The sequence below is a fragment of the Geotrypetes seraphini genome, chromosome 13 (genome assembly GCF_902459505.1).
Source record: "Geotrypetes seraphini chromosome 13, aGeoSer1.1, whole genome shotgun sequence".
In the NCBI taxonomy this organism is placed as follows: Eukaryota; Metazoa; Chordata; class Amphibia; order Gymnophiona; family Dermophiidae; genus Geotrypetes; species Geotrypetes seraphini.
The window spans coordinates 59,168,471-59,182,805 of NC_047096.1; the positions used below are offsets into that span (position 1 = coordinate 59,168,471).

The 14,335-nt window shown below is 43.4% G+C and overlaps 1 protein-coding gene across 3 annotated transcripts in view; it reads right to left on the bottom strand.

Moving 5' to 3' along the window:
* Positions 1 to 1,195: 1,195 nt before the first annotated feature.
* The window catches only part of LOC117347304, a 32,544-nt gene continuing 19,404 nt past the window's right edge, over positions 1,196 to 14,335 (bottom strand). For all 3 annotated transcript variants that reach the window (XM_033918057.1, XM_033918056.1, XM_033918058.1), the window contains 3 exons: positions 10,157 to 13,207; positions 6,509 to 6,714; positions 1,196 to 1,584 (listed from right to left, as the gene is read on the bottom strand). In XM_033918057.1, coding sequence (XP_033773948.1) covers positions 1,515 to 1,584; positions 6,509 to 6,714; positions 10,157 to 13,207 — 3,327 coding nt within the window. In that variant the 3' untranslated portion in view covers positions 1,196 to 1,514. The remainder of the gene's footprint in view (positions 1,585 to 6,508; positions 6,715 to 10,156; positions 13,208 to 14,335) is intronic.

Sequence of the window (14,335 nt, forward strand, 5' to 3'; positions counted from 1 at the left end):
ATGGGCAGAGTCAGCACTTGGGCCAGTTAAATAATGCTGTTCAGCATTCAAGTGGCCAGGTTAACCACAAGTGTAACCCAGAGCTGGTTCAGTGCTCCATCACTTACTTGGTTATGTGTTAGGCGGCTGTGCAAGGGATTGACATTGATTTTCTGGGGTTAACAGTGGTGCTAGCCAGCAAAACACTGATTGAATATCGGGCCAACAAATTCTAAAGCGTGCAGCTGAAAGATGGGCATGGACCAGCAGTGCAGTAAGAGGGGAGGAGAGGGGGGGGTGCAGCCAACCCAGGGCACCATCTTGGTGAGGGAAGGATTAGGTGACTTGCCCAGGGTCCCAAGGAGCAGTGTGGGTTTGAACCCACAACCTCAGGGTGCTGCAGCTGTAGCTTTAACCACTGCACCACTCTAGAAATCAAAATGTAGTAAAAGGGAGCCAAGTATAGGACAGTCGAGCCATTGTGACATCACTGATGAGGCATTGGTGGAATGAGGCATTATGACGTCACAATCTCAGCTCTGGTTCAGAGGCTGAAGCTTTTCACACTATTCATTCAATTTTCTATACTGTTCTCCCAGGGAAGGTCAGAAGGGTTTACATGAATTTATTCTGGTAGTCAAGCATTTTTTCCTGTTTGTCCCGGTGGGCTCACAATCTAATGTATCGGGGGGATTAAGTGACTTGCCCAGGGTGACACGGAGCAGGATGGGTTTGAACTAGAGAATGACACGGGGACAAATTTGTTCCCGTCCTGTGAGTTTTGTCGCTGTCCCTGGCCCATTCCTATAAGCTCTATTGCTTGAGCCTTGTGCAGGTGGGGACAGAGCAAGGACAGGAAAGAACTCTTGAGGCTGTAGCTTTAACCACTGGGCCACACTCTTCCTTTCCTTTGGCACTTAATTACCTTGCTGACGTTCATTGCGTAGCATAACTTTATTTGCATTTCCTTCTATAAAAGGGCTGCTTATTTAAACAATATTGCAAGCAGCCAGGTGGATGCTGACTTTCGCCAATTATTAGATAATTCAAATTCTTATTTGTGTTAGGAAATTATTGAAAGCTTTATCTATTTGTTAAATTTCTGGATAATTGATTTGTATTTTACTGTGAATCGCTCGAGTCCTCTTATTTTGATAACTGCACTGATCTGCAAGGTATTGGTGAGATATAAATTTTATGTTTAAAATACAGGGTGCACTTTGATCAAATCTATTGTTTATTTGCCATTTTCCTAGTAAAAAAATTTCAACAAACTATACAAATAAGTAGGGTTGAAGACTCTTAACGTCACACAGATCTAATCGTCTGACAGAAGCAGATGAATTACTTATATCTGAGTCAGGGCTTTTGCTGCCCATTAATTCCCTACTTGAAGGATGCTTCGGCTGCTAAACACAGATGAACCTCTAAAAAAGCACTAGCAGACCACTATGAAATGGAATCAGATTCTGCCCAGTATTGTACAGCTGCTTGACGTGTCTGGGTCTGTCGGGAGCAGGGCCCGTGTTTCTCATTTACTCAATTCCATACTCCTTCAGCTTTCGAAAGACATTTCCAAAGTACTGAGCATCGGGGTACCCGTTTCTGGAAAAGACAGTCAAACTGTTAACAGGATACACACAAGTCACAAGCCTGCAGCAGGGTTACTGACATACTGTCACATGACTTCTCAGCATCCTCCACCATGCCTGCCTTTCAAGACTGAACGAGGAAAAGGCCTCAAGATTGTTTTTCCTATGACTTAATGTCAAACCGACACATTAGGGCATAAATTCTTATCATGGGTCAAAAACCTCGTGGAATTTTTTTTTTTTTTTTTAAGGGGGGGGATATCGTCACTTCTTTTTTGTATCATTTCATTATAGTGCTAGTCACAGTGAAAATTTTAATTACAAGCAGCTTCTGAAAAAAAAAAATCACTTATTACATTGATGTCTTCGATCCTGCCAATACTTTTCACTTTTAGGTGGTTTACAACAAGAAATTAGCCTGGGCATTCCCAGGGAGATTGCAAGGTTGATACCTATAGTTTGCGTCAGGATCTGGGAAGGGTCGATACAGTTTGGTTAGATCATTTGACAAATTTCTTGAATAGTATGGTTTTCAGTTCTTTCCTGAATGTTTTGTAGTTGAGCGTCATGGGCAGCAGATTTGAGAGGTGGTGGTCCATTTTTTTTGCCGCTCTGTACTGTTTCACATCTAGGCTTCATTATAATATAATTTACTTTCTCCTTTACAAAGCTGCGCTAATGTGTTTTTTGCACTGGCTGCGAGGGGGGGGGTAACAGCTCAGATGCGCATAGGAACTGTATGAACGTCTGAGCTGTTACCGTGGTGACCAGTGTGGCTTTGTAAGGGAGGGGGTTCATTGCCAAAAGACAAATTTATATTATAAAGAAGCACGCCCCTGATGAAGCCTCGATGTGAAACGGTACAGGCCACCTTTGGGAAGAAAAATGCTTTTTTTTTTTCTTTTGTACAGAAGCTGCTTGTAATTTAAATTTTCACTGTGAATAGCAACATAATGAAATAATATAAAAAACAAAAAAAGTGAAAATTAACCCCCCCCCAAAAAAAAAAAAAACAACAAAAAAACCCCAACAACTTTTTCTAACATGAGGTTTTTGACCCATGATAAGAATTTATGCCCCAATGTGTCAGTTTGACACTAAGGCACAGCAAGAACAATCTTGAGGTCTTTTCCTCATTCAAACAACATCTTCTTAAAGGTGGTTTTAAGAAAGGTTTGGACAAGTTCCTGGAGGAAAAGGCCCTAGTCTGCTTGCCCTGGATCGGTAGCATAGACTATTGCTAGTTTTGGGGTTTTGGCCAGGTACTAGTGACCTGGATTGGCCACTGTGAGAACAGGCTATTGGGCTTGCTGGACCATTGGTCTGACCCAGTAAGGCTCTTCTTATGGTCTTAGTATTCATTGGGATGACCAGTGTCCAGCAATCCACACATACTACTACTGTTACTTATTTCTATCGTGCTGCTAGATGTACATACATTAAATATGTAAGAGACAATAGAACTTACAATCTAATTAAAACGGAGATAAGGAACAAATAGGGGTTAAGAAATTTCTTATAGAGGGAATGATAAAACGTTACAAGTGAGTGGGAATTAGGAGTTAAAAGCAGTCTCAAAAAAGTGCACTTTTAGACTAGATTTAAATACTGCCAGAGATGGAGCTTGATGTACTGACTCGGACAGTCTATTCCAGGCATACGGCACAGCAAGATAAAAGGGACGGAGTCTGCAGTTAGCAGTAGCGGAGAAGGGTATAGGTATGAGAGACTTACCCAACGAACAGAGATACTGAGAAGCTGCAGAGTGAATACACTTTTGTAAGTCAATAGGAGGAGTTTGAACTGTTTGCGGAAATGGATAGGGAGCCAATGGAGTGATCCGAGGAGAGGGGTGATGCGAACATAGCATCACTGGCAGAATATAAGTCCTGCAGCAGAATTTTGAACGGATTGAAGAGGGAGAGGGGGTTATGTATAGGGTTGCCAGATTTTCCAATTGGAAAATCCGGACCCCCTAGACCATGCACATAGATCTCATGCATATTCATTGGGGAAATCCTGAAAACCCGACTGGATTGCGGCCCTCAAGGAGGGACTTTGAGACCCTAGACCTGCCTCCAGGCCCAACCAGCTCCACCTATCCCTGCCGTGTAATGCCCTAATCCTGCCCCTCCTTGCCTGCTCGTCAGGCAGGGAGGAAGTCCGCGCAAATGACGTCACACACACGTACAGACATCCACCCTCACTGACGCAATTTGGGGAGGCTTTTCAAAACCCAGACATCTGGTAACCCTAGTTATGTGGAACAGCTATGAGAAGCAAACTGCAGTAATCTAGGCAAGAGGCGATAAGAGTGTGGATAAGGGTTTTGTTAGTGTGCTCAGAAAGCAAAGGTTGGATTCTGGTGACAGAGAAAGAAACGACAGGCTTTAGTGGTCTGTTGGATTGGTGTAGAGAAAGAGAAGCGTCAAAGATGACTCTGAGGTTGTGAGCTCATGAAACAGGGAGGATAAGAATATTATCCACAGAAATAGAGAATGGGGAAGAGGAGAGGTGGGTTTAGGTGGAAAGATAAGGAGTTCTGTTTTATCCATATTCAGTTTTAAATGGCAGTGAGACATCCAAGCAGCAACATCGGACAGGCAGGCAAAGACTTGGGCCTGAATTCCTGTAGAAATTTCTGGTGTAGAGAGTTAGACCTGAGAGTCATCAGCAGAGAGGTGATACTGAAAACCATGGGAGGAGATGGAAAAAGATGTCCCAAGACAGAGTCCTGAGGTACACTGACTGATAGTGGGATAGCAGTGGAGGAGGATCCACCAGAACATACACTAAAAGTACGATTGGAGAGACAAGAAGAAAACCAAGAAAGAACAGAGCTCTGAAATCCAAGTGAGGACAGCGTAACAAGGAGTAGGTGGTAGTTGATAAGTGTCAAAAGCAGCAGATAGATCGAGAAGGTTGAAGATAGTCTTGCTAGGAACAGATCATTGGAGACTTATAGCACGGACAGTTTCCGTAGAATGCAATGGGTGAAAGCTGACTGAAGTGGGTCAAAAACAGCTTGAGATGAAAGGAAGTCTAGGCAACGGCGATGAACAGCACGTTCAAGTAGTCTGAATAAGAAGGGGAGGAGGGAGATAGGGTGATATTTGGAGGGGCATGTGGGGTCTAATGAGGATTTTTTGAGGAGTGGTGTAAACTATGGCATGTTTGAAGATTGAGGGTATGACAGATGAAGAGATGACAGTAGGAGAAACAGTAGATGGGTGGGAATCGGATCAGAGGAACAGGTAGCAAGTTTGGAGGAGGAAAGAAAATGTGCAGTTTCCTCTTCAGCGATTTCAGAAAAGATAACAGGGGTTGAAGGAAGGATGACAGAATGGTCTGCAGGAAGGAAGGAGGTGGAGGTGACCTGGTTGGGAGCACAAGGTTAATCTTGTAAACCTTGTCGCAGAAGTACTCATCCATAGTCTGGGGGGGGGGGGAGCACTCAGAGGAGAGAGTTCAGAGTGGCAAAGAGATGGCAAGGGTTGGAGCCAAGAAAGTTAGTAAAATAGGTAGTTAAGTAGTCTTTTTTGGCAACTAAAAGAGCAGACTGGAAGGAGGTCAGCAGGAATTTGAGATGTATGAAGACTGAATGAGTGGCCTTTGAGCCAAAGACGTTCAGCAGACCGGACACAGGAACGTAAATAGCTGATTTTAAAGTTGAGCCAGGGCCTTACAGAATGTGGAATGGGAGGAGCAAGGATATTGAGAGGAGAGAATGGTATTATAGGAAGAAGCAGCCTCATTGACAGACTTGTATAACAAGGTGGTTGAGAGGAGGGATGAAATAGTGCAAAAGTCAACATCCTGAAGATTCCTAAATGTATTGGTGGAGATCGGCTGTGTCGGGGGGGGGGGGAGGGTGATGAATTGTGAAAGTTATCAGATGATGGTCAGAGAGTGGAAGAACAGAGGTGCAGAAATTGGTGAGAGAGCAGTTGGAGAAGATGATGAGATGAAGGCAGTGGCCATTCTGGTACGAAAGGGTAGTGGAGCACAGCTTAAGATTGAATGTGGACATTAAAGCAAGAAACTAGAAGCTTAAGAGTCAGAGGAGTCGTAAGCAAGAATGTTAAATTCACCAAAAATGAGGTAAGAAGATGGAAGGATTGAGAAAGAAGGAAAGCATTAGCAAGGAAGAAAGGGACTTTATCAGGGGGTCAATAAATGACTGCCACTCAGAGAGGTAGTGAAGCAAATAGACTGACGGAGTGGATTTCAAAGGAAGAAAAGCTGCGAGACTGAGGTGGAAGAAGTTGGGAATCTACAAGAAGGTGAGAGTAGCAGCTCAACGCCATCACCGTGACCAACTGGCAAGGTGTATGGGAGAGAAGGTAACTTCCACGACACAGGGCAGCAGCTGAAGGAGAGTCTTCAGGACAGAGTCAGGACTCAGTGCAAGCAGATGGAGAGTTCGAGAAATAAAGAGGTCATGGATGTAAACAAGCTTGTTGGAGACTTAGGTGCCCATTTTCAACCAAATTTGGGCATCTACATTTAGGCACTCAGATTTTTAATTTTTTTTTTCAAACTGCCGGACTTAGGGTGCCAGAAGGGATTCTGTTGCATGACCCTTGGCCAAAGGCAATCACTGCTATAATTGGAGGGTGGACAGGATTATAGAAAAAGAGTAACATTCAGGGGTAGTCAGAAATAAAGGTCATGAGATCAGATCCTAGCCCTGGTTTTGACAGAGCTGGAAGCCCGAAGGAGCAGGAGAAATAGTCCAGAGTGAGAAAATAAATATAATTTGCTTTTCAACTATTCTCCTAATCCGGAAATGCAGGTATTACAAAGCAATTCAGTGGCTCTTCCAGCCCATTGAACAGAGTGACCACACCACAGAAAAATGTCATGCTATGAATTAAATCACCTCAAAGAAAAATTATTTTAGGTATTCATTTTTTCTCTCTTAATTGTTGACGTACTTGGATTTCCCTCCTTGCTGGGAAGTTTTATGCGGGATGTTCCATGTGAGATTGTCCCCAGAAGGATGTGGCTGGATTTTAAAGGTTAACCCTTGATCCAGGGCCCTCTCCAACAAAGTCAGTAACTTCCGACCTTCCCTATTGTCTGGCAGGAATGCTTCAAACCGCCCACCTGTATAGCGACTCTCCGGATTTGGATCAGCAGGCTTTGGAGAAAGACAGACAGAACCTGAACTCCATGACTTATGAAAATAAACCTTTTTAAAAGTATTATTTTTATCCCAGGAATTTTTCCCCATTTTCATACCCCTACAGCTTTTCAACCAGGGGCCACAACCAATACACTTTTTTCCTAAGCCTGGCCAGCAGATGTCACTATTGTGTAACAACCAAGTCCTTCCCAATTGCCACCTACATGATGTCCCAATGTTCTCCCAGCCTGAAGATCTTTAAGAAAAAGAACAACTTCAGTGCCCTAGATGTAATGAAGGTCAAAACCAAGACTGGACTCAACTCATTCAGATCACCTGAAGCCAATTTGTAACCCAGAGGAAAGAAGAAAGACATTAGCAGGAGTAAATCATAGGGGTACATGACACGGGGACAAATTTTTCCCTGTCCCTGCGGGAATTCAATTTCTCATCCCATCAAGTTCTTTTCCTGCCCCATTCCTTGCAAGCTCTAGCCTTATCTGCACAAGTCTCAAACACTTCAAACTCTTAAGTGTTTGAGGTTTCTACAGTTAAAGTTGAGCTTACAGGAATGGGACAGGGACAGCGGCAAATGATAAATTTTAATAGTGTCTTAGGGGTGTCTTAGAATCATTCTTTATAATACTGAGGGCCTCAAAATAGTACCTGGCGGGCCGCATGCAGCCCCTGAGCAGCGAGTTTGAGACCACTGCACTAGGGGGTTTGTCTACTAAAGTTCGCCAATAAATGAGTTTAGCTTGTGCACTAAACCCATTTCTAGGGCGCCTAGGAAATAATTCTAGTATTTCTCTTTGAAGTTGTGCGCTAATGTTCATACTAGCTTACATAACCACTTATCACCTCCTGCATATGGATGCACTAACCAGTTAGCATGCGGTGTTCAGAATCCACTAGCTAGATAACGTGCCCATACCCATTCTTTGCCCCGACACTCCCCCTCCTGAAATGTAATGCAAAAAATTTATATTGTGTGCTTACTTTACATAGTAACACACATAGTAGATGACGGCAGATAAAGACTCGAATGATCCATCCAGTCTGCCTAACCTGATTCAATTTAAATTTTTTAAATTTTTTCTTCTTAGCTATTTCTGGGCTAGAATCCAAAGCTCTGCCCGGTACTGTGCTTGGGTTCCTACTGCCGAAATCTCCATCAAAACCCACTCCAGCCCTTCTACACCCTCCCAGCCATTGAAGCCCTCCCCAGCCCATCCTCCCCCAACCGGCCATAAAACTTTCCCAAACTTCCCAAAACTCCCCCAAACTTTCCACAAAATATTTTAATGTATGTAGCAGTGTGTTTTTTGTGCATGTTAGGAACTCAATTTCCCTGCAAGTAAATTTTTAAGGGGCACTAATGAACCAAAGGCCCATTTATCCAAGTCCTCGTGAAACACCCCTAAGACACTATTAAAATGTATCATTGCTCAACACTCTTATTTTGATTCCATGTCATACGTTTCTGGACTTCCACTCTAAAAGGGTAATTTTCATAGCGGATTTTACTGTAGCCCAGAGCATTAAATGTTCCGATGTTCACAGAATTCCTATGAGCGTTGGAGCAAAATCGGAGCATTTAGCACCCCGGCCTGCAGTAGAAACCTCTACCGTGGCTCAGTAAATAGCCCGCCTAAAGCTAAGCGGGTTCCAACATACATACAAAATTACGACCTGGGTTTAATGGCACTTTACCTGCAGAAATGATTTTTATAAAATTGCCCACCTGATCTGCAGATAAACTTACACTTGAGCTAAGTTCAAGTTTGTTTTGATATATAGCAAATCTTAGCTGCGGACAAAAATTTCAAAGTAAATAATGAAAGGCATAGACATACTCGGAGGAAAGAATGAGAAGAGAAGAGAATACAGGTAGTCGTCAACTTATGACCGCAATCGGTTCCAACTGATAGGTCGTAAGTCGATTCGGTCGTAAGTCGGTCTATGTTAATACAGTATTGTACTATCTATTTTTTTTTTAACCCCTCCCCGCCTACCTTTTCTCTGGTGGTCCAGCGATGTATCCTGCCTGAGCCCCTCCTGCTGATGTTAGAAGCCAGCAGCGCACCCGGGCCACCACGCGCAGGAGCGAGTTTTTAGAACTCCCGCCCCACCCTGCGCCGCTGACTGACACACTGCTGTAAGTTCTCACGGGACTTGTGGTTCTCGCGGCACTGCCGCATCCCTCCGGCCAGCCTTACTTCAAAAAGGTACAGTGGGTGTCAGCGTTTGGGGGGGTTGTCAGTGGTTCAGGGAGTCAGCAATAGGAAGGAATGCGCATCCCTCCTGCTACTCTTCACTTGGGGGGGGGGGGTGTCGGCGGCAGGATGGAGTGGGCATCCCTTCTGCTAATTTCAGGGGTGGGTGTCGGGGGGACGGACCTCTGCCACAGCCAGCTCAGCTGATTGTGGCAGGCTTATTTCCCCCCCCCCCCTTCCCCATGGTTTTGGGGAGTCCTGCTGGCTCAGCTGATCGTGGATTCCCTAATCGCAATCAGCTCAGTCGGCCGCATCTACTTTTAACTTTTGAAACACAGGCCAGCATTTTGCTGGCCTACATTTCAGTCGTTTGTTGCGGCTCTAGGGAGAAGCCTAGGGATGTTTAAACTCACCCATGGCCACTTCCAGGCAAAACCATGCTCAGCCTTGGGTGAACTCAGGTGTTCCTACCCATCTCCCTAGACCTACGGCAAATGCCTAGAGTGTAGGCGTCCTGCCTCAGGGAGTTTTATTTTTTCTAAAAACATGTATCCTGATTGGCTGCCAGACGCCAGACTGCCTACAATTGGGATGCCCGTTTATAGAATCAGCCCCATAATGTCTGCAAAAACCTAAAAAGAAAAGCCCTTAAAAACAAATGTGTTAGTTTGGCAATTAGCATAGCATACGTTATACATGTGGGTGCATTTTATGTGTAAAAAATATAGTGCCCCTTGATTGGATAAAGTAAGTGAAATTCATAATTTAAGGCCAATTTCATCTAAAAAGTCATCAATGGTGCACCTAGATTGCCAGCTTTACTGCCAACAACAGATTAAAACTAAACTAAAGGTTAAAATAATTTTCTCTGTCATTTCTGGTTGTACATGGAAAAGGATCTTATTCTACATCCAGTAAACCTTATATCCTGCCCTCGCATGACAAAGGCTTTGTAAGAATGTGTCTGAATTATAGCCAAAGGAGTCTCTGTGGATAAGACAGCCACATACAGGTGATGTTACCATATTGTAGCACCTATCTTCAAGAGCCCAGAAAATCCAGAAAACTTTATGGGTATGTGCAAAAGCCCCTTCCTACTAGCTATAGACACCCATGGAGAACCCCTGTTACAAGTAAGCAACCCAGCTTCACATGAAGTTGAGTTTTGCCTAATAAATATTTTTCCTCTCTTTATATTGTAACCAATAGAAAGAACACATCAGAAAATTCAACCTACTTACCCCCTGTACCCCATCAAGAATGTCATATATGATCTTTATGGTTGGGTCCTGGTAATAACCCATGACACTGCTAGACAGGATTCTTTGGGTCATTGTTCCTCTGACTGTATGTTGAGCTCCAACTGGCGAGGAGTGCGAGCAAGCTATACAAGTGTCTTCTGAGGCAGAGAAACAGTTCCTACAGAAGGAGTGTCCACAGTGGGCAGTGGCTGTTCCAGTATCTCCTTTCTTACACTGGTCACAATTCCTGGCCTTCTTTTCCACTGTCTCTTGGCCAATGTTGGGGTGTCTTAGCTGGGGTTTGGCTGCAGTCTCCTCCTCGGCCCCATGGTTTGGAAAGAAGCTCTTATCTACGTTAATTTGACCACCCAAACTCAGTTTGGAAATGAAACCAGATTGCTCATTCAGCATCTTCAGTCCTGCAAAATTCTGCTGTGTGTTATACAGTCCTGTCGGCAATGAGTGCGGGCTACCTTCCCATAGGCGAATGCCGGATCTCTGATTTCCTGTTTCATCCTGGAGTCCTCCCTTAGACTTGTTTTTCAGAAACTGAAATTTATTAGGAAGTGTTTTCTTGACTTTGGAAACATCCATTTCAATCCCACCATTCTCTGGCCTCACTTGGTCTCTTGGATGAATGAGGGCTTCTTTGCTGCCTTCCTGAAAAGCTTTCACCTCTCTTAAGCTAGCACCATTTTCTGTTGTCATGTTGTACTCAACATCATCACTATTTAGTATTAGTAGTTCTTTGGGGCCACTTGAATCCTCCTCATGTTCCGTTCCTTGAAAAGCATCAAGACTATCTGAGGTTCTTGGAGAGTCAGATTTCATTTCTCCAGGAGTTTCTTCTCTGTCCAGGTAGGTTTGATGATCTGAAATATCTGAAACAAATGCTGAACTGTAAGGAACTGAATGTGGTTTGGAGCTGTACACTTCTTCAGTTTGATGCTGTCTGGACTTATGCTTATCAGTGGCATACAGCTGTGATGAATACCTCAAGACCTTTGATCTACTTGTGATAAATTTGGTGTGCTCTTCTGCTATGCTCAACTGTGCCTCCTTGGGGTATGTCAGGTGCAGGCTGTGTTCTAGCTTCTTCAGTCTAAGCTTACTGCAGTGGCCTAGTAAACTATGACACCACTCACTTAATGCCTCATCATGAGGACCTTCAACACCAAGCTCACTGTAGCTGAAAGTCTGGTAGGTGAACTCAGTGGACAACCTATTGTAGAAAGACACTAGGTACTGCTTGATCAAGTCAAGCTTTGTTTTGTTATCTGCTCTGATTTTTAAGATGGTAATATCCTGCATGTTTACTTCAGCAATCTGAATTCCACTTCCGTTACATAATTCTGTAATATTTGACTTGTCTTTCATATAAGACCACAACCAAGTGTATAAACACATTTCATCCACAATCTCGGAATCTTTTGCCACTTTGCTGAGTTCTTTGACATTAATTTCTGGGCAAGGTGGGCTGACTTCCTTTAATCTGCCAGCAGAAAAGCTGTTTGATCTCTTAAGAGTGTTTTTGGGTTTGTAGTGTTCAGAGTCTAAAAATTTAGATATTTCATGTGTGTCGTACAGACTTAAATATTGCAAGGCATTGTCATGTGAATATGGTTTTGTGGGACCTAAATTCTTCCTGGTGCCAGTGCTGTGAAGACTGTGAGTGCATTTGTCTATGCTAAATGATGGAGAGATCTCAGGAGTCTTAGGTGAGATGTCTCCTTTCATCACGTCGGTCAACTGAGGATCTTTCTGCTCATTCTCTCCAGTATCGGCTCCAGGTAAGTTTTCTGTTTCAAAGTTTTGAATTGTATGCTCTTTATTGAACGGAGTGCTCAGTAACATCTCACCATTTTTCTGATGGTCACCTTCCTTGGACCAAATACTTGATGGGCGCATGCTGTCCTCATTAACCAGAGATGTTGTTTTTAGAAGAGACACTTCAGCTTTTGGATGGCTGAAATTAGCTGCTAATTTGTGCTCTCCCTTCAGTTCAGACTTGGTGGGGCTTGACTTTTTAAGCAAAATATCAGATTCAGATTCTTTTGAACTTCCAGAACTGGTTGTCCGCTGGTGAGTTCCACTGTTTGAACCAAGCGATAGTTCTGACGATTTAACCAATTTCCCCACTTCTTTTAATGTCATTAAACTTTGAATGTAATGTTTGGCCTGGGGTAAATCAATGACATTGCCAATTAAGTAAAAGCACCTGTCATCCTCAAGGCAAAGAAGAGAGGGATATAGTTTCTGAATCTCTTCGGGCACCCTCTGAAGGGACTTGCTTTCAATCTTCAAATTTATTTTGCTTATCTGCTCTTTCCGAAGACTTGCTTCAAATCGCTGATACAGGTGCAAAAGATCAGAGTGGGCCTTTGTCAAGGTGCCAATGTGATTGCCCGTTTCAAAGCCTACCTGCAGGTACAGCGTAGTTATACCATCACTGCTGACATCTACCACTTCCACCTCGTGCTTAAATAATATTGTTTGGAATTCTGCAAGTTGGAATTTTTGAATGTACATGTAGATGTCTGAATCCATCACCAAAGAAAAGTCCTCCAACTGTTCAATGTCTTGCTCATGGCCAGGATTTCCATACTTGGCTTTTAGACCATTACCCTCAAGAATCCTCAGATTTTGTGTTTCATACTTAGACTTTGGATCTCCCTTTTCAGCCTCAAACCTTTGATTCTGTTTCTTCGCCTTGAATTTTTGGTTCTTGGTTTCAAACTTATACTCTGCCAATGGACAACTGACCTCTTCTGAGTTTCGAATGAATCCAAATTTAGATCCATCATCCATTTCATTGTTCCTCTGCAGTGAAACATGTTCTTTTAAGTTCTTATTTTCGAGGCCTAACATTTTCATAACATCATTGCTGAAAGCCTGAATTTTTGTATATTTTCCATTCACGGTGAATAATTCCTCTGTTTGATCAAAGCTAAACTGAACATCCTTATGGATTTCCCTTAGACTCTTCATGGAATGTTTGATGCTGTCTGGAAATCTTCGGTAATCAACTATCATGGAGACTCTGGAAAATATCTGTGTAAATGATTTAAGTATTAGAGATGGCAAAGCAGATGAGACTAAGAAGCAAGCAAAAACCACTCTCTAGATTTTAAGGATACAAGAGGTGTCAGACCAATAGGCTATCGAACCCAGATGTGGCTAATGCAGGTTGCTTGGATGTACTCAATGGATCCTAATGGAGATATTCATTCCCTGTGTATCTCGATCCCAAAAGAACTACATCAACCCTGCACAGCATGCGGCCTAATATGGCTCTCACTGTGGCCCGTGCAAACTCATACTGTCTGCCCATCCACCCGCTTCCTGGTGTTCTAATTTTAAATTTTCAGGCAGCTGCCGCGTCAATGAGCAAGCCTGCCCTGGAACACTTCATTCTACACTGTGCAGTGGCTGCCCAAAGACTTCCAATTACAATGCCAGGAGGCGATGGGTGGGGAAAGGCTGCACCTGTGCTGTAGGGCTCTACCGGGACTAGGGTGGAGCTCCTAGGCCCCCCCAAACCATGGAGCGTTCCAACATCTCTGCTTGTATCTTTAATCTTGTCCAGGGTACAGAGCCCAAATAAGACAAGTCCAGGGTTTGACACCATTTAATGAAGGAAGCTGACTTGTTCTACCCATCTACTGTATACTGGCAGCTAGAGCCCAAAGCTTACTTGCATGGACATCAGAACAGGAAAGGCTAAGCCGTGTGAGTTGTGAGGTTTTTGTTTTTTATATGAGTTTATGAGCGGTACAGCGCGAGTCTTCATTAACATTCAGTTCACAGTGACCAGAAATAATGGATGGTAAGTTAACATTATTAAATTTAGCTATCTAATACTTCTTAACATGTTTTTAATTGGTACTCTCTTGAAAATATAGGAGGTTTGCCACCTTCATTTTTTTTTGTGTGTGTGTGTGTAAATTTAACGTGACCTGCGGCCTGTGCTACATTTTCCGACTTTTGTTGCAGCTCCGGATCATTTTTTGAATTGTGCAGGGCTGAACCACATCCTCAAGTCTATTAGGATCTGTTGGTATCTTCCAGGTGACCCAGGCTGGCCATAATTGGAGACAGGATATTGAGTACAGTGGTCACATTCTATGTTTCTATGACCATTGGTCTGTCTCTGTATGTCACCTCTTATGCTCTTATATA